General features: G+C 34.9%; 1 protein-coding gene across 2 annotated transcripts; it reads left to right on the forward strand.

Annotated features, from left to right (window-relative positions):
• Positions 1 to 656: 656 nt before the first annotated feature.
• On the forward strand, positions 657 to 18,548 carry LOC133310478 (proteasome activator subunit 4). 2 transcript variants are annotated; one of them, XM_061511409.1, is made up of 35 exons: positions 657 to 969; positions 1,686 to 1,788; positions 1,884 to 1,996; positions 2,452 to 2,574; positions 2,827 to 2,928; positions 3,019 to 3,184; positions 4,509 to 4,625; positions 4,730 to 4,797; positions 4,902 to 5,003; positions 5,082 to 5,298; positions 5,491 to 5,739; positions 5,822 to 5,949; positions 6,077 to 6,194; positions 6,285 to 6,500; positions 6,570 to 6,740; positions 6,881 to 6,957; positions 7,074 to 7,279; positions 7,898 to 8,108; positions 8,205 to 8,284; positions 8,384 to 8,501; positions 8,590 to 8,760; positions 9,567 to 9,735; positions 9,820 to 9,863; positions 9,957 to 9,999; positions 10,076 to 10,227; positions 10,433 to 10,527; positions 10,670 to 11,568; positions 14,360 to 14,641; positions 14,727 to 14,822; positions 15,944 to 16,122; positions 16,392 to 16,473; positions 16,951 to 17,075; positions 17,505 to 17,597; positions 18,050 to 18,203; positions 18,327 to 18,548. In XM_061511409.1, exons 1-35 carry the CDS (start codon positions 809 to 811, stop codon positions 18,366 to 18,368), a joined length of 5,472 nt encoding a protein of 1,823 aa, XP_061367393.1. In that variant the 5' UTR covers positions 657 to 808; the 3' UTR covers positions 18,369 to 18,548. The 2 variants fall into 2 exon arrangements, with proteins under 2 accessions (XP_061367393.1, XP_061367392.1); XM_061511408.1 differs by having other exon boundaries at positions 6,585 to 6,740.
• Positions 18,549 to 18,551: the final 3 nt, after the last annotated feature.

Genomic DNA, 18,551 nt, shown 5'->3' on the forward strand with positions numbered 1-18,551 from the left:
CACAATTATTCATTTTACTTACATTTAACAATTTAATTTTTTTATTAATATAAATTGTGAAATTAACTAGTACGCATGTTATTATTCTTATACATTAGAGCTATGTAAATGTATTTTGTTTGTTCCGAGGAAATCTTTGCACGCCTCCGTTACTTTTTGGGAGGCCTATGTCCCATAGAAACTGTCTACCTGAGACTGTCCTTTGGCCCGTAGGTCCTGACACAAGGTTAAAATTCTAGCTCTTCGAGAGTGGTATATATTCCAATTGGTTTATTACATCAGGCTGAATTTCAAATTAAAACTTTAAATATCTCCTAAAAACAATATTGGAGATCGAATACATTTGATCAGTATCATTGCGTAAATGTAATTTGTAGATAAAATTTGGGATAGCATAATCCTTGATTTCACAAAATAACAATAACATTTTAGATGAGATCCATGTCTGGTTGCAATTTACTATGGCAATAATCAGTGTGTTGTTAGTTGTTTGCAAGTAATAAAGCTCCCTAAATCTGATGGCTGCCTGCGTAAGAGAGAGAGAAAGTCAATTCTAATGTAAACTCCCCAAAGTCTCCATTCCAAGCCTCGCCTCGCCTCCAATAATAATAATAACAACTCTCTCTCTCTCTCTCTCTCTCTCTCTCATCTTTCTTTCTTTCTCCATTTAAGTTTCTTGTTCAGAAAGTTGTCCTTACTCGTTACTTTTCAATCTTCAATCTTCAATCCTCACCTATAGGCTATATATATAGAGTTTCACAACATCACATACCAAACACTCTTCCTTATTGTTCTTCATTTCTCCCAAATGCATCTCTGCAATGCGTGGTTGCCGCCGCCGGTCGCTGCTCAGACCGTCGCTGAGAGAGACTCTTTCGCTCGCATCATCGCCATCGCTAAGTCTTCCTTCCGTCCCGACGATCCCGAATCCGTCTTCTCCACTCTCAAATACGTCTCAGTCCTTGAACTGTCAGTATCATTTTCCACTTTCAATTCTCAATTTCTCTAATTGTCTCTATTTTTTCCCCTAATTCATTGTAAATTTTTTTTTTCTTAATTTTTTTTTTTTGGTGTTTGTCTTTGCAGTACGACTTAATTTAGATAATTCTTTAATTTCGTTTCAATTGATTTTCCTTTTTTTTTTAATTATTATTTTTTTAACAAATTCGCTTAATACTGGTAGTTCTGTGAAGGTTTCGAAAAAAAAAAAAATGTTGTGCTTGTGATCGAAGGTTGTGGAGTGTTGGAGATGGAAGTTACTGAAAGGCAAAATCACTTCATGCTTTTATGTCTTTAGCAGTATGAGATTCGTGGTTTTGTAAGCAAGGTCTAAATTTTGCAGATTACGTGAGTGAAAAAACAGTAGGGGAGAGTGATGAGTTGGCTTTGTTTGGAATTGGTCTGAGTAGTCTCTTCCTCTGTGTGTTTAGAAGTTATATGCTTAAGAATGTTGTGTCATATGTTTAACATATAAACAGCTACCTTTGTTCAGCAGTTGTGTACTGCTGTTGTTACTTGTTTCAGTGTTTGTTTTCCAGTGAGAGATTCTTATTAGTGTCCACTGGCTCTTTATTGCTTACAAGACTGCATTATAAGTAGTGGACATGGATTCTTTGCACTTATGGCTTGTATCCTGATGGAGTTGGTTGCTGGAATGAAATCTAACTTTTATATATGTCTTGCAGTTTCATAAAGGCGAAAAGTGATGTATCTTTGGAAGATGTCCATACTCTTATTCAGATGGGCCTTGAGCTATTTCACATGTCCCGTAGTAAGCTTTATGCCCAGGTGCGGCATTTTGTCTCGGATGAGATGTGGAGTTTTCTTAATTTTGCACGTCTCTGCATGCTCTTAAATGATTATATTGTTTTTTTACTTATTAGGTTAGATGGGGAAATTTATTAGTCAGAGTACTCAACAAGTATAGGAAAAAGATTGCACTGACTATTCAATGGAGGCCACTGTATGATACGCTGATTAGCACACATTTTACTAGGTGAGTTTTATATTAGTACTGTTGCTTCTGCAGCCTTAATTGGTTTAAAATTATTCCTTGCTGTCCATAATTTTCAATGCCAATCTCTGTAATCTGTGGTTTCTTGGTTAACTCAATGAAAACAAAGGAAAAACCAAAGAAAAGAAAGCAAAGCCTGAGGGTTTAATCCTTGATATGGCAATAAATGTCTGAGTTATCTTAGTTATAAACTCAAGTTTGTCTTTGAATCCGTTATCTTCTGAAATTTCTTTATTTTGTACCTTTGAACTCTAATAATCTCTTCAATATCAACATCAACAACACCTTAATCCCAAACTAGTTGGATTCGGTAACTCTAATAATCTCTTGCTAATTCAAAATACGTGATTGAATATATATTGAACAATTTAGCTCTTTTCTGCATATTAGATTATAAAATTTTGGGATGGTGATTTTGAATTATATTGTTGTTGCAGAAGTACAGGTCCAGAAGGTTGGAGAATAAGACAACGACATTTTGAAACTATCACTTCCCTTGTTCAGTCCTGCCGGAGATTCTTCCCATCAGGTTCTGCCTTTGAGATATGGTCTGAGTTTAAGTGAGTGCTCTGGCATTGTTTCTGCATAATGTTGAATTATCATGAGAGTTTTTCTTTTTCTGCTTTTATTTGTTTTGGACTTTATATTGCTGCTGAGCTGAATTTAAATGAATTGTCTATGGTTCCATTTAGTGGAATTGTTCTGGACTCCATATTAGGACTTCTTTGATTCTTTTTTCAACTCTCGGTTTTTTTTTTTGAAATTTATTTTTTTATCAATGCCTTTTCTTTTGGTCAATGGAAAATTTGTAGATCTCTATTGCAAAATCCGTGGCATAATTCATCCTTTGAAGGGTCTGGGTTTGCAAGACTGTTTCTTCCAACAAATCTGAACAATCAGGCCTTTTTTACACTGTAAGAAGCATAAATATCTTAGAATTTTTATTTTTTTATGATATCAGACATGACTTCCTGTGGAATTAAGTCTTATAATTGGATTGGCAGTGATTGGATAAAAGAGTGTATAGACTTGTGGGAATCTATACCAAATTGCCAATTCTGGAACAGTCAATGGACCGATGTTATAGCTCGTGTTGTAAAAAATTACCACAATGTTGACTGGGAGTGCTTCTTTCCTTTGCTTTTTGCTAGATACTTGAATATGTTTGAGGTGAGCACATAAATTCTTCTCGCATTGTTGGTGTTATTCGCATTTTGATAAGATATTTTGGCATTGGGCGCAAAATAATTTAAAATGACCAGGAAGTATATAGATGCTATCTCTGTCTTAGACACTTGATTTGAAGCTTACTTCTTATATATATATATATATTTAAATTAATATTCAGAGATATCCTTATTTTTTATTACAACTGATATTTCAGCTATTGAGCATTTAAAAGATGCTTTTAAACATTTTCAAGTCGTGGAACGTAATTTATTATATACAAGTGTTTAGTGGTGAATATTAGAAGAATCTGTTTTCTCTTATGGGGTGATGCGGATATTAGGTTTTTTTTTTTTTTTTCCGCATTTATTGATCACATATTTATACCTGTTTTTTGTCTTTTGACAAGTAAATTAGATTTACCTGCTGACAAACAATCCAGGTTGTATCATGGCAGATACTAGTCAACTGCTAGATTCCATTATGCATTTTTTTTTTTCATTACCTTTCTCATAGATACACACAAATATACATCCTCAATTCAATAGTGTTTTTTCAACTCTTGCGATGCTTCACTGTGCCAATGCTCCTGCCACTAGCTGGCAATCAAACCTAGTTCTATGGTAGCAGATACTATTCTACTGCAAGACCAGTGTGCCCTTTCTAATATTGAGTTCCCCCCCCCCTCCATTTCATGCATATACACTAGCATTGAAAGACAGACTCTTGAGATGCATCATTATGCAACTAGGAATTCCGATACCATTTCTGAACCCCGCCACCTACAGATGCTAGCTAATCTTACTGCTACATTCTATCAATTATTCCCTCCATCATCACTATGAGGAATATTCCAGCATTATGATTTATCACCACTATTACTACTGGAACCAATTATTATTATTATTATTATTATTATTATTTTGAAACATATTCTAATTTTGTATCAGTCTTCATACTGCGTTACATGACTTTTGAAACCAATTGTTGAGTTGTCTAAATGCAACTTTCAGCATGAGAACTAAAGCTCTGAGGTATAAATTTAGCTGCACGAATTGTAACTTTTATGTCTGGCTTTAAAGTCCCTACCATGCTAGCAAAACTAACTAAATGCATTTTCAAATTCTGTAAATAATGCATCGTTTGGCTAAAACTGTTATGATTAGTTGATCAATAGATATACCCATGTGTTGTCCTGCTATGTTTTGTATAAATTTTATTAGTTATTCAGACAAAGCTAATTGATCTGTATTTGCATACCTTACACCTTATTAGATGCAAAATTTTGGTTAGTCATACATTTTATGCCTGCCCTTGTGAATCACAGGTTCCTGTTGCAAATGGAAGTGGATCATATCCATTTTCACTTGATGTCCCGAGAAACACAAGGTTCTTGTTCTCCAATAAAACTTCCACCCCTGCAAAGGCTATCGCTAAATCAATTGTAAGCAAATACACTGTAACTTACTTTTGTGGGATTCTAACATTGGAACCTTCTTGCTGGTTTTTTACTTTTAGTTAAGTGATCTTTTGTTATTGCAACTGCAGGTATATTTATTAAAACCTGGTAGTTCAGCAAAACAGCACTTTGAGCAATTGGTCAATATTTTGGAACAGTTAGTTTACTCCCATATTTCTCTCATTATTTAACTTCATTCACTTGCCTTCTCTTCAATTGAGTTATTTCCTTAATTTTTTTTACTGGTGTCTATTCTTGTAGATATTATCATCCCTCAAATGGTGGTCGATGGACTTACTCATTGGAGCGGTTTTTGTTTCATTTGGTGATTCAATTTCAAAAGCGCCTACAGAATGAACAGTTGTAAGAATCAATTATAAAAAGTCATCTAGTCTGTTTTTTCTGTTTGTTTTATGCAACTGAAGAAGTTTTGTACTACAGGGGCACAAATAATATCAGACCCACTGAGCAGCATCTTGGGGAATCAGAGAGGGTTTTCTTTGTTAATTCAGTGCTAAAATTAATTGATCGTGGTCAATACAGCAAGAATGAACATCTCTCTGAGACAGTTGCTGCTGCAACTTCTATATTGTCCTATGTGGAACCCTCATTGGTTCTGCCATTTGTGGCATCCCGGTTTCATATGGCCCTTGAGACGGTTAGTAGTGTTGCATGAATTTCTTTTATCGTTGAATTTCTGAAGTTATATGTGGTCAATGGTGTCTCCAAAGAATAATTTTTCTTCTTGATAGAATGTCTACTACAGGATAGGATATTCTTGTCACTCTCCAAACGGTATAATTTATTAGATTAGTTTGACATACTGACCAATTTCATTTTGCCTAGCCAGATGACTGCCACCCACCAGTTGAAAATTGCAGTTATGTCAGTTGCATTTGTTGGGCGTTCACTATTTTATACATCTGTATCAGCTTCCAACATGAAACCCTCAATGAAACCAGATGATCTTGGTGGTGGTGATGAAACATTCATTGATCTTGTGGGGGTTTCATTATCCAATGCATTACTTGGCATGGATGCTAACGACCCTCCAAAAACCTTGGCTACCATGCAATTAATTGGTTCCATTTTTTCAAATGTGAGCTTGCAATTATTTGGTATATTGAATAAACAGCTTATTACTGCAGAGAAAGCTTAACCTATCTACCCTGTAAATCCAGTTGGCTTTATTGGATGATAAAATTGATGACTTATCATTAATGCCGATGATCCGCTTTTCTGAATGGCTGGATGAGTTCTTATGCCGTCTGTTTTCCTTACTTCTACACTTGGAACCCAACAGTGTTATGTAAGTAATGGTGTCAAATCCCCTCTCTTGCATGTTACTTTATTTGGCAGCAGTATTATTTAACTGGATTTTATGTATGTTTCTTGTTATGCTTTTATACTTGCATAATTGGCTTCTGGTATATTAGGAATGAAGGTCTGCACTCATCAACAGCATCAGGAACTTTTCTGGTTGATGATGGTCCTTACTACTTCTGTATGCTTGAAATTCTGCTTGGGAGGCTTTCAAAATCACTGTATAATCAGGTATTTCAGTATGACTTAAAAAAATACTTGATACATACTACAATTTCTGGGCTAAAATATTGTCTTATGCTTCACTGACATGTCAACCAGGCTTTGAAGAAAATTTCCAAGTTTGTGAGAACAAATATTCTTCCTGGTGCTATTGCAGAGGTTGGACTGCTTTTTTGTGCATGTGTTCATTCGAACCCAGAAGAAGCAGTTGGTCAACTTGTTGAGCCAATATTGTTGTCTGTTATATCCTCTTTGAAAGGAATACCACGCACTGGATTTGGAGGAGGAACTTTTGACGCTTCTACTTCGACCAAGGTACCTTTTTTGGTCAGTTGTCATTATCTTTCACTGCAATGTTGCTTCTGGATTCTCTTGAAAGCTGAGACTTTTCTTTTTCAGGTTAGATCCACGATTTCACCGGCTCTTGAGGCTGCAATTGACTATCAACTTAAGATTTTATCAGTTGGCATCACATATGGAGGTCCGGCCCTCCTCCGCTACAAAGATCAATTCAAAGAAGCTATCTTCTTGGCTTTTGACTCACCATCTTGGAAGGTCTTATTCTTCCTGCACTTGATTCATTTTTTAAAATAAGTTGATCATGTCTTCTTACTAATAAACAAAAAAAATCTGATGGTGAATAATGGTCCATTGTTTCCATATCTAAAATTGATTATTGTTAGTTTCACTGACAGGTTAATGGGGCTGCTGATCATCTTCTTCGGTCCCTTCTTGGAAGTCAAATTCATTATTATCCAATAGATCAGTATAAGTATGTGTATAGAAGGGTTACATGCATTTGACTATGTTGATTTAGTTTTCCCCACCTCATTCTGTGGTATTATATCTTTGTCTGCTAATCCAAACACTGTAATTTTGGTTTTGTAGGTGTGTTCTTAGTCACCCTGATGCTGCTGCTCTAGAAGAATGGATTAGCACGAAAGATTTTTCCACTGATGAAAGGTTGATCCCAAAGTGGCATATTCCTTGTGATGAAGAAGTTCAGTTTGCAAATGAGCTTTTAGACATTCACTTTAAGTCAGCTATGGATGATCTGTTGAAAATATGCCAAACTAAAATCCATGCTGATCAAGGTATAACAAATATGCATTTGTCATTGTTAGATATGTAATATAAAACCATTCATTCGTCTTCACCTAAGATCTTAAACTTTTGGATGGTTGGTTCATGACATGGTATGAGTCTATAGAGCCTATATGACGAAGTGGTCTAGAGTTCAATCTTTGTTGCCGCATTCTTTTAATAAAAAGTTGAATTTCAGCGCAAGGTAGATGAATTTGTGCATTGTCTATGCTTCAAGCCTGAAGGGAAGGGATATTGTGTGAGGAGGCAGGTTAGATATGTAATATAATATCATTCATGTGTCTTCATCTAAGGGTTTAAGCTTTTGGGATAGTTTGTCATGTCAGTCTCAAGTAGTTATCTTGTCATCCTTAACAAGATTTCTTGTTTGAGTTCCTTTTTGACAAAGTTAGAAGACTAGTAATAATTATGAATTTTTATTTATCGAAGTTATCTGTGCTGACACTGATTATTATGATTCTTGGAATTTCCTTTTTGTTCTCCACTTTTTCTGATATAAAGTTTTGTTGATCATGAAGACACATTTGGATACTAGTGTTCCATGAAGTAAGTTTCTAATAAAATTTATGTTTTTTTTAACTGTTAAATTGAATTAATTTGCCATGCAGGAGATGAGAAAGAGCACTTGAAAGTGACTCTTTTACGTATTGAATCATCATTGCAAGGACTATTTTCTTGCTTGCCTGATTTTGTCCCAGACTCTAGCAATGGAATGGTTGAAGATTCCCATACATTTCTAATTGCGGGGGCAACAGGTTGTACTATTGGTAGTACTGCTCTGCGAGAAAAAGCTACTGAGATTGTACATGCAGCCTGCAAGTAAGGATGACAGTTAAATGCTATTCTGTATATCATTCCTTCAACTTATGTGGTTGTAATTTTCATGAATCCCATTAATCTTTGTTCATGTAACAGATATGTCCAGGAGAAAAAATCAGATGACAGCATCCTGTTGATACTTATTATTCGTATTATTGATGCTTTAGGAAACTATGGTATTGAATGCTCCATCTGAATATATTTTTCATATTTTACTCCAAATTCTGTTTGTATATGCACTGCCTAACTTGTTCTGTTCTCTTTTTCCAATGCAGGAAGTTTGGAATACGATGAGTGGTCTAGCCACAGGCAGGCTTGGAGGTTGGAATCTGCTGCCATAATAGAACCCCCAGTTAATTTCATTGTGTCATCTCATTCTAAAGGAAAGAAAAGGTATTAATAATTTGATTCTCTCTCTTGATCTCAGGAACAGTGTACCTAGGACTTTTTGATAAAACTCTTACCATTGTTGTCATTCCAGACCTAGGTGGGCTCTTATCGACAAAGCATTCATGCACAATACCTGGAGGTCTTCACAGGCATCCTATCATCTTTACCGTACGAGTGGGAATTTCCGTCCATCTGGTCATGTGACTCTTTTGATGGATGATTTGTTGAGTCTCTCTTTGCATAGCTATGAAACTGTCCGCCTGTAAGTGAGGGACAAACCCATGGCTAGCTAAGTGTTTTATATGATTTCATTTTTACATGTAAGCACTTGATTTGATATATAGCATATATCTTTCGTGTTTTACCTTAGCTAGGTAGTTTAACTATATTCAATGAACAAACAGAGTCCAGAATTCTTTTGAAGGAGTAAAATATAGCAGAATACACTTGGCCTTTAAGTAGCATTTAGGGAGTATTACATTGATAATGGTCTAACATGGCAAAGACTTTGACTTCTGAATTGTGTACAATTAATAATCAGCAATAGTTTATAAGGAACAGAAAGGAAAAGGAAAAGGGATAGAAAAATATTGTCCGTCATTGCTGAAGTGTTTAATCATCAGGTTAAGGTATGGTTTTTATTGCATTCCCTTTTAAGTCAACCACTGATTTATTCAGCCTGGCAAATGTAACTATTTTATTTTGAAAGCCAAAAACCACCAGTCAGAATCATCTGTGCAGTGATTGCTAAGGAGGATATCAAATCTTCAATTCTTGCACTTGGTTCTTTCCTCCTTAAATGAAACTTGTTCTCTTAAAAAATAATATATAAAAAAGAATAATATGTGCAGTGGCATCAATGTCAAATTTAAACTGTAATTTGGTGCTTCTTTGAGGTATTATGTGTGAGAGAAGTTTGGCAATTTTTTATTCTTTAAATTGGTTTGTAAATGCTCCTTTTGGATGTTATCTAGTGGAATTGGTATCTCATCCAAGAATCTAACATGCTTTACTCAATACCACTACAATGCTTTTTTATGCCTGATTGAAATTTCTTATATGATCCAGGCTTGCAGGGAAAGCTCTAGTGAAGCTGATGAAAAGATGGCCTTCTATGATTTCAAAATGTGTTATCACTCTTACCACTAACTTACAGGATCCCATCGCTAAGGAATATGCAGTGTTGGGTTCTTGTTCAGTCCTTGCCTCACACACAGTTCTCAAGCACTTGACAACGGTGATTTTCATGCATGATGTTCTTAAAGTTTTCTTTGTGGATGTTTAATACTTTCATGTCTTTACATGTTTTCTTTGATTCTAGGATCCAAAGTCATTCTCTTCATTTATCTTGGCAATTCTTTCAAGGTAATTCCGTTTTCTCTGTTTCCTGTTTTAGATGAAAATTGCTGTACCATGTGTAACATAATAGAATAATGCTTTCCTGGTTTCTTCTTGAAGTTCTCATCATGAATCCTTGAAAGCTCAGAAAGCTATTAATGAGGTAAACTTCTTCTGAATCAAATGATTATGGTTTTATTGTGTGCTTTTATCGTTTAACATTTTCTTACTTTCAACAGCTTTTTGTAAAGTACAACATCCAATTTTCTGGAGTATCTAGAAGCTTTTTCAGGATATCAGACAAAGACAACCATACAGGTGGACTGGGTTTTTCAGATTTGGTTTCTCAGATTGGCTCTATGAGCTTTGATTCTACTGGCTTGCATTGGCGGTAAATGCTGACTCATTTGTTTGACACTCATGATAGATGTGTTGCTCTGATGCATATTTGGGTTCTGTTTCTCTGCTACATTTTTTTCCCTCATTTATTTATTTTTAGTTTGATGCTGCCTCATAATTTGTTAACTAGTTTATGCTTTCTGTTCTGAGATTCTTACACATTCAAAACATTGGCTAAATAGTTTCTGTTTTTTCAGGTATAATTTGATGGCTAACAGAGTTCTTCTCCTGCTTGCTTTGGCATCTCGGAACCACCCAAATTCATCATCAGAAATCCTGAGTGAAACTGCTGGTTTGTTTAGCTACTTGTTTGCTTCTGGATCTTTCTCTTTCTGTTTTTATTTCTTTTGGCTTGCCTTTTGCACATTCAAAGTCAGTATTACTGCACTATTTTGTGCAATGTGTTTATGCTATCCACGCTGTTGCTTATTTAGGACACTTTTTGAAGAATTTGAAAAGTCAACTTCCTCAGACAAGGATACTTGCAATTTCGGCTCTGAATACACTGCTAAAGGAGTCACCTTATAAGCTTTCTCCTGGTGAGAAATCTGCCGTACTTGAGGATTTGCAAGGCAATGCCAAGTCATCGCTTGAAGGAACTTTAACTCAAACTTTTCAGGAAGAGGGTTTCTTTAATGATACACTGACTAGTCTTTCTCATGTTCATATAATAACTGATACTGAAACTGCTTCAAGAGGAAATCAAGGAGATTCCAGTTTCCAAAGCTTAGCAGACAAATCCATAACCCGCTTTTATTTTGAATTTTCGGCTTCATGGCCACGCACGCCAAGTTGGATCTCCTTTTTAGGAAGTGATACATTTTACTCAAATTTTGCTCGTATTTTCAAGCGGCTAGTACAAGAATGTGGCATGCCTGTAGTATTGGCTCTTAAAGGTGCAGTAGATGAGTTTACAATTGCCAAGGAGAGGTCTAAACAATGTGTAGCTGCTGAAGCATTGGCAGGTGTGCTACATTCAGATATTGATGGTCTATCAGGAGCATGGGAGAGCTGGCTGATGCCCCAGTTGAAGAATATCATTTTAGCACAGTCTGTTGAATCAGTTCCTGAGTGGGCCTCTTGCATACGATATGCTGTTACTGGTAAAGGAAAGTATGGAACAAGAGTTCCTCTTTTGAGGCAGAAAATTCTGGATTCTTTGATGATGCCTTTACCTCCAACAGTAGCTACCACTGTAACAGCCAAGCGATATGCTTTTCTGGCAGCTGCACTTATAGAAATATCCCCACAGAATATGCCAGGAGCTGAAATACAACTCCACAATACACTTCTGAAGGAAGTTCTTGGTAATATGTGCCACTCATCAGCTCAAGTAAGCGTTCCCTCTGATCCTATTTATTTAGTCAGTCATGTGTTTGAATTGTCCCTTCCTTGGCTCCTTTATTGACTATCTTCCCCCCACCTGTTGCTAGTCATTTGAGTTGGGTAACAGTACAAAACCATAAATTGGTTATAGTTCAATTTCCTTCCGAATGACGTTAAGAAGTCTTTTCTAGAATATAAACTGTCACTACTAACATTTATTGTTTTAGGATATTTACTCTTTTATACTGCTGTTACTAATCTTGTCCATGTCAAATGCAACAACTAGCCTTGACACTAACTAAATTTACAGCATGTAGTCAAAGGACCTACATTGTCTACTGAATGCTTGGCCCCCGTACTTAAGTTTAAAGTGGTTTATGTCGAGCCTGTTTAGATCCTCTTTTTTTTAAGTTAGAAGATAAGCTAAAGCTAAAAAAAAAAGAAAAACTAAAAGTTGTTTCGTGATTACATAAATTTTTTACCTTAATAGTTATTTAAAAGCACATATTTCAAGAACCCCCCCCCCCCCCCTCTCTCTCTCTCTATAGCTCTTCATTTAAAAAAAAAGCACACAATCCTCTTTTGGCTTTTAGCTTTTTTCTTCATTATAAAAATAAGAGCTTTTCTCAAAATCTGTTTGGCCTAACTTTTACTTATAAGTAGCTTCTAGCTTAAAAAAAAAGGATCCAAACAGGCACGTCATATGACAAATAAGTTTGCTTAACTGTTCACAGCTCATTGGACTAATTTGTCATGTTCAGAGCTTATAGAATTTGACAAGCTGGACTAGTTGAGCCAGATTGAAAATATTAAGTTGGTTTAGTTGATTCATAAGCGAACCAAATTTGGATCAACTTTCTGAATTAATACTTTGTAATGGGTTTGAAATTCATATTGGAAGGTCATTCAATGGGTTAAAACACTCCTGCACATCAGGGCCTCCCTGGCAAAACTATGACTGTTTGAACTGTTCTTGGAGAAATTTCATCAACAAAAACTTATGCTATGATGGTGATGAAGTTTGAAAATCCACTGCTTTCAGTATGCTTGTCTTTAAATGATTGTATTATCTCAAAATAAGTTGAAGTTCCAAACACTCGAGAGTTGAGTACAAACACTAAATGTTATTAAGATGAACCTACATTATTAATAGGTTGATATATGATTTTACTAATGTTTTGATAGTAGACATGATTTTATGAAATTGTTTTTATTTACTTTATATATTCTTTCCTTCTTTATATCAATTTACGTACTTCAATTAAGTACATGATCTTTTTGGTTATCCTGGCAATTTATTTGTCTTCATGTCACCTGTTCAGCTGATTGAATTAATGGTTTTAGCGTAACCATATCTTTGTTTCCTTCTACATTTAATTTTGTTTTCCACTTCTTGTTATGCCATTAGTTAAATAATTACATCCTTAAACTGAATCTATTCCAACATTTATTTTAGAACAATGGATGAAGGGATAACTGATTTTTTGTAGGTGTATTCAATGTCTCAATTTGGTTGGTTGTTTAGGCATATACTATTACATATCCTTAAGGTTATGTTTGGATATCTAATGTTGGGTGGAATGGGATGAAATAAATGGAGTGGAATAAAAATACCATACCATTTTTTGGATACTTTATGATAAAACAGAATAAACTTTCCATTCCATTGTTTGGGAAATGGATGGAATGGTAAGGAGATTAGTGAATAATAAGTTGGTTTTATCTCATATCCCTCATATATATATATTTTTGGTGGTGGGGGGTGGGGAGAGAAAAATAGAGGTATTGGATTGGATGTAATGAAATGGAATAAATTCCATTAGGTTCCATTCTATCCTATTTTAAACAATCCAAATAAATCATTCCATTCCATCAATCCAAGCATAGCGTAAGAGTCTAATTCTTGTATATAGAACTGGGATCTTGTTTATCTCCTTATAGAATTAAATATATATTGTTAGTTTAAATTATCAGAAATAATACCTATGTGATTCTGAATTTAAACATCAACATCAACAACACCTTTATCCCAAATTAATTGGGGTCGGTGGTAGATGAACCCACATGAAAGATACAAAACGGTTGAAAAAAAGTTAAAAAAAAGAAAAAAAAAAAAGAAAAGTAAAAAAGCCAAAAATAAATAAATAAAAATAAACAAATAAAATAAAAATATAAAATAAGATAAAATAAAATAACAATATATGTATATATAAATAAATAAAAGTAAAAAAGAAAGGGACAAGAAGAAGTGGGGGAAATGAAGGGGAAAAGGACTAAAAAGGGACCATCTGGAACATAGGAATAACAGCGGGTCTAACCCTCCACCATACTTATAGCTTTTCTCCATTCCGTTTTAAGACATACTGTCCGCCAATCTATATCCCACTCCATTAAATCTTGTTTTACTACTTTCCCCCAAGTAAGCTTCGGCCTACCTCTGCCTCTTTTTGTGTTGAGCTTTTGGTAACAAAAAAAATAGGTTGCATCATTGAGATGTCTTCCAGAAAAAAAAAAAAATAGTCACAAGGAAAAAGGGAATTCCCTGCATGAATGAACTTTTATCAAAATAATGAATCAATTTAGTTAACTAGTGTTTGGGCAGGTCGTACATGAACATATGATATCTCTATTTTTGTTTTTCAACACATCCATGTTTTAAATTGGAGATAGGGGTTGAAATAAATAAGTGCTAGACACTGGAACTGGTGTCTTTTTTCTTTTTTAAGTAAATATGAAGTGGATGCAAATTTTGTTATATGTTTGTGGTTCTGACCTATTTCAATTTCTCTACGCAACAGGTGAGGGAGGCTCTTGGGGTTACCCTTTCTGTGTTGTGTTCTAACATTCGGCTATATCATTCAAGTCAACATGATAGTGCATGTGATGGGAAAAACAGCAATGTTGATAATTTGATGAAAGATGAAAGCTGGGTTCAGTTTCTTACAGAGCGAGCAGCTGAAGCTGTTGTAAACATTCAGATTGCTACCCAATCTGACAAAGCGCTGAACCCCATAGATGCAAGTTCTCAAAATGGGCATTTAGATGGTGACTCACAAGATGATATGAAATGGATGGAAACGGTACTAATGGAAGCATATAGCTTATATGTTTTGCTTTTACTTGTCAAATCATTTGCTAATTGTTTACTATTCCAAACATATGTAGCTACTCCACTTCATCATCTCATCATTGAAGTCCGGGAGATCCTCTTATCTACTCGATGTGATTGTGGGGCTTCTTTATCCTGTGATCTCCTTGCAGGTTTGGGTTATAGATTTAAATGTATTTCTAATAATTTGAATTTTTTACTTGTTTCACCTATTATCTGGTTTCTTTACTTATTTTGAGACTTTCATTGATATTTGTTTCATTTTCTCAAATTGGATGGTTTGTTGCGTATGCATTTTATTGTCCTTTAGACACCTGATTCTCTTAATAGTATTAAGAACCAATTTGATTCCCTTAGCATTTGTCTAATCAGAGTTTCATGAAAACACAGAACTCAAAATTTTGGGAATCTCACCATCTTCGTGGAGTTAAATATAGGATGCTATGTCTTGACTTGGTCTTCTATCATATTTAACTTCCTTCAAAGATTATGGTTCCACCAAAGTCGTTAAAACAGTTATAAGGTTGTCAATAGAGCATAAAATCAAATCTAGATTATTAGCCTTTGAAATTGTTAGAGAATAGTATAAATTATTAAAAAACCCTCACCCATCAGCTTAAACTTTTGGGTGAAGTGGTTCTTTTCATGGTATCAGAGCCTTGTGTCCCGGGTTCGATACTCACCGGCCTCCACTTTCTATTGTGGAATTTCTTAGCATAGTTAGGTGGACTTGTGCATTGTCCACCCTTCAAGCCTAGTGGGCTCTTGTGTGAGGGAGTGTGTTAGAGAATAGTATAACCATTAAAAAACCTTTACTCACCAGCTTAAGCTTTTGGGTGAAGTGGTTCTTTTTAGAAACCTGTAAATCTCTTAATATTTGGATGCTATTAAAGTTGAAGAAGACTTGTGCATGGCCCTCCTTCATCACTGTGCTTGTATGAAGTAGTAAGAGATGGTTTTTCTTGCTATAGACAGGCCTTCATGCTTATGCTAAATTCATGTAAGGACACTTTAATTGAGATGTAGTCTTGTGTTTACATGGAATTCGGTGATTGATGAAACAAAAATGAAAGTGTGAAATTGTAAAGGCTTAGAGTTGCAAGAATTAATGAAGGCTAACATGTTTCTTTTCACATTTATATGACTTTAGAGAAGCTGTATTGAAAAATTACAAAAAATGTTATTTTAATTTCCTATTTTTGGATTTTATCATCGTTCAAATAGTGAGTGTATCAGTTATCACACTTCTGAGTAATTTTATTTGCTTTTGAAGGAAACATCAAATAAGGATTTGTCAACATTAGCCAAGGCAGCTTTTGAATTACTAAAATGGATGATTGTTTGGGATCCTCACCTCCTGAAGGCCGTATCTGTCGTTCTTTCTGCTGCCAATGATTCCAACTGGCGAACTAGATCTGCTACATTGACATATCTGCGTACTTTCATGTATAGGTATGATGATCTTGTGACAATTTTACTTTGGCATGGTTGCATGCTTAGTAATTATATACTTCCAGCTTCATGTGGTAATATTTTCTTCGCAGATTTACATCCCTGTTTTGAAATATCAGCAATTTGTACTTCATAAATATTTTTTTTTCATTGATAATTATTTTTTTCATTTATTTGAGGTTTCCCTTTTCAGCTTGTAGGTCCAGTGCTTTACTTCTTTTGTCTGTTATGAAGCAGATGCAAATAAAGTTTTCTTCCTTCTATGACAGGCACACTTTCATTCTCTCAAGTTCAAAGAAACAAGAAATTTGGAGAACTGTTGAGAAGTTACTAGTAGACAACCAAGTTGAGGCAAGTTCTTATCAAAGTGCCAAAGATTTTGTTTTTCTCCCTTTTTATATTTAGGAATTTGGGTGATTTAGGATGAAATGTCTGTGCCTTATAGAACAAGGTAACCTTGTAGAAAAGGTTTCACCTTAATGGATCTTACTTGTTTATTAGCATAGTTCCTCCTTCCCTTTTCAAGCACTGGGTCGTGGACGGGACCAAGATCATATAACAAATGGGAGCTTGTGTTACTTACCTGTAGAAGAAAGCATGTTATACTTTAAAATGCTTGTTTCTAGTTACCAGTGGCTGTTGTTCTCCTCATGCCGACAAAATCTATATCAACATATATTTTAGGGAAACCATGTTCTTACTTGTGCCATGTTGCTTTTCTTGTGCTTACAGCCGTTACTGATGGTTGCCATTTACAGTTAGTCTTATATGACTCTGATTATTACATTTTTAATCATCTCATTTTGGAAGACTTGATCTGTGGTTTAGGTAAGAGAACATGCTGCTGCAGTTTTAGCAGGCTTAATGAAGGGTGGAGATGAAGATCTAGCTGAAGATTTCCGTGATAGAGCTTATTTAGAGGCAAATCTTGTACAAAAGAGAAGAAAGTCGAGGTTATTATTTCCCTCTTGTTTCTGGGAAGTTTAGTTGTTATTTTGTAGAAAAGTGGGATTCAAAAAAAGCCTAAACGCTGGGTCATATCTTTTAATTTATTATCATTATCCCTTGTGCATGGTCTTATGAAGTTATATATAGTTTCAATTTTGGACCTTCACGAAAATCCTATTAATGCTAAACTTTATACTTTGTCTCTCTTCATGGAGAATACGCTTAACTGTTTAACTCAAGTAATGCAGTTTTTGTCATAAAAATGTTTTGTGTAACGTGTAGGCATGAAGAGCATTGTATCTCAAGAAGAGATTTGCAAACATATTTTTTGATTTGTCAATTAAACAGCTCATATGATCATCTGGTGAATTGTCATTTGTTTAATTTTTAGCTATAACACGTCATGCTGATAAAGTGTGGAAATTCTAATGCAGAAATGCAAGTTCTGGTTCATCTATAGCATCTGTTCATGGTGCTGTACTAGCTTTGGCAGCTTCTGTATTATCAGCCCCTTATGACATGCCCAGGTTTGTCCAGCAATAATATCCATACAATATGGTTATGTATTGGTAATTTTGTATGTAAGTAGTGGCTCTATAAATTCCAGTTATATGATGTTACACATTAAGACAACAAATTTTTTTAGTTGGTTTATTAAAAACAAAAAACTATAGTTTTTTTTTTTTTTTGGTTGAAAGTGCACAGAGCATTATTTTTACAATATTATGAACTCCCTGCATCATCTGCAATATTGGTACTGCCATCTTTAAGTTCTGCATCACATAGAAATGTGAGTTTATCTGAGTATAAAAAGAGCAATATCAGACGTCAAAAGTATGGGATGCCCCTATCTCATTAGATGTACAAATGATTAATCCAAAAGATTTTTGTGAAATCACAGGCACAAGTTATTACTCTGCCATTTTTCAACTGCATTTTTTCTCGTCATTATCTGACAGCATTAACTACTTTCTTTTAGTTGGTTGCCCGAGCATGTTACACTACTGGCTCGCTTCAGTGGGGAGCCATCCCCGGTGAAATCTACCGTTACAAAAGCAGTTGCAGAGTTCCGGCGGACCCATGCTGATACATGGAATGTTCAGAAAGAGTTATTTACTGAAGAGCAACTTGAGGTAGCTTTCTAAAGAATCCAAACATATTTCGCCCTGTGATTTAAATTTTTTGATAATTACTTCTGTTTTTGTTTCATCATATTTTTTTCCTAATTTTTATTTTTATTTTTCCCATATTCACAGATTCTGGCAGATACATCCTCTTCATCATCATATTTTGCTTGATCTAATATTCCAAAGATATTGTTGGGAGTGTACTGAGAATATTGGTCAGGGAAAGTATGCTTTTCATTTTTGGAGTATTTAAAATTTGTAAAAATAGCAATTATTTACATTTTGTACCATTGATCATATTCGTAAGAAGTTTATTCCTTAATCCAGTCTCATAAGTTGAGCTTCTAGCCTTTG

This window comes from Gastrolobium bilobum, unplaced genomic scaffold, assembly GCF_033153095.1.
Source record: "Gastrolobium bilobum isolate Gb01-03AN ecotype WA unplaced genomic scaffold, APGP_CSIRO_Gbil_v1 utg441, whole genome shotgun sequence".
NCBI lineage: Eukaryota > Viridiplantae > Streptophyta > Magnoliopsida > Fabales > Fabaceae > Gastrolobium > Gastrolobium bilobum.

Coding starts and splice junctions, on each gene's coding strand:
- LOC133310478 (XM_061511409.1), top strand. CDS start 809: ATGCATCTCTGCAATGCGTGGTTGCCGCCGCCGGTCGCTGCTCAGACC. Junction 970..1,685: donor TACGTCTCAGTCCTTGAACT/GTCAGTATCATT, acceptor TATGTCTTGCAG/TTTCATAAAGGCGAAAAGTG. Junction 14,642..14,726: donor ATATGAAATGGATGGAAACG/GTACTAATGGAA, acceptor AAACATATGTAG/CTACTCCACTTCATCATCTC.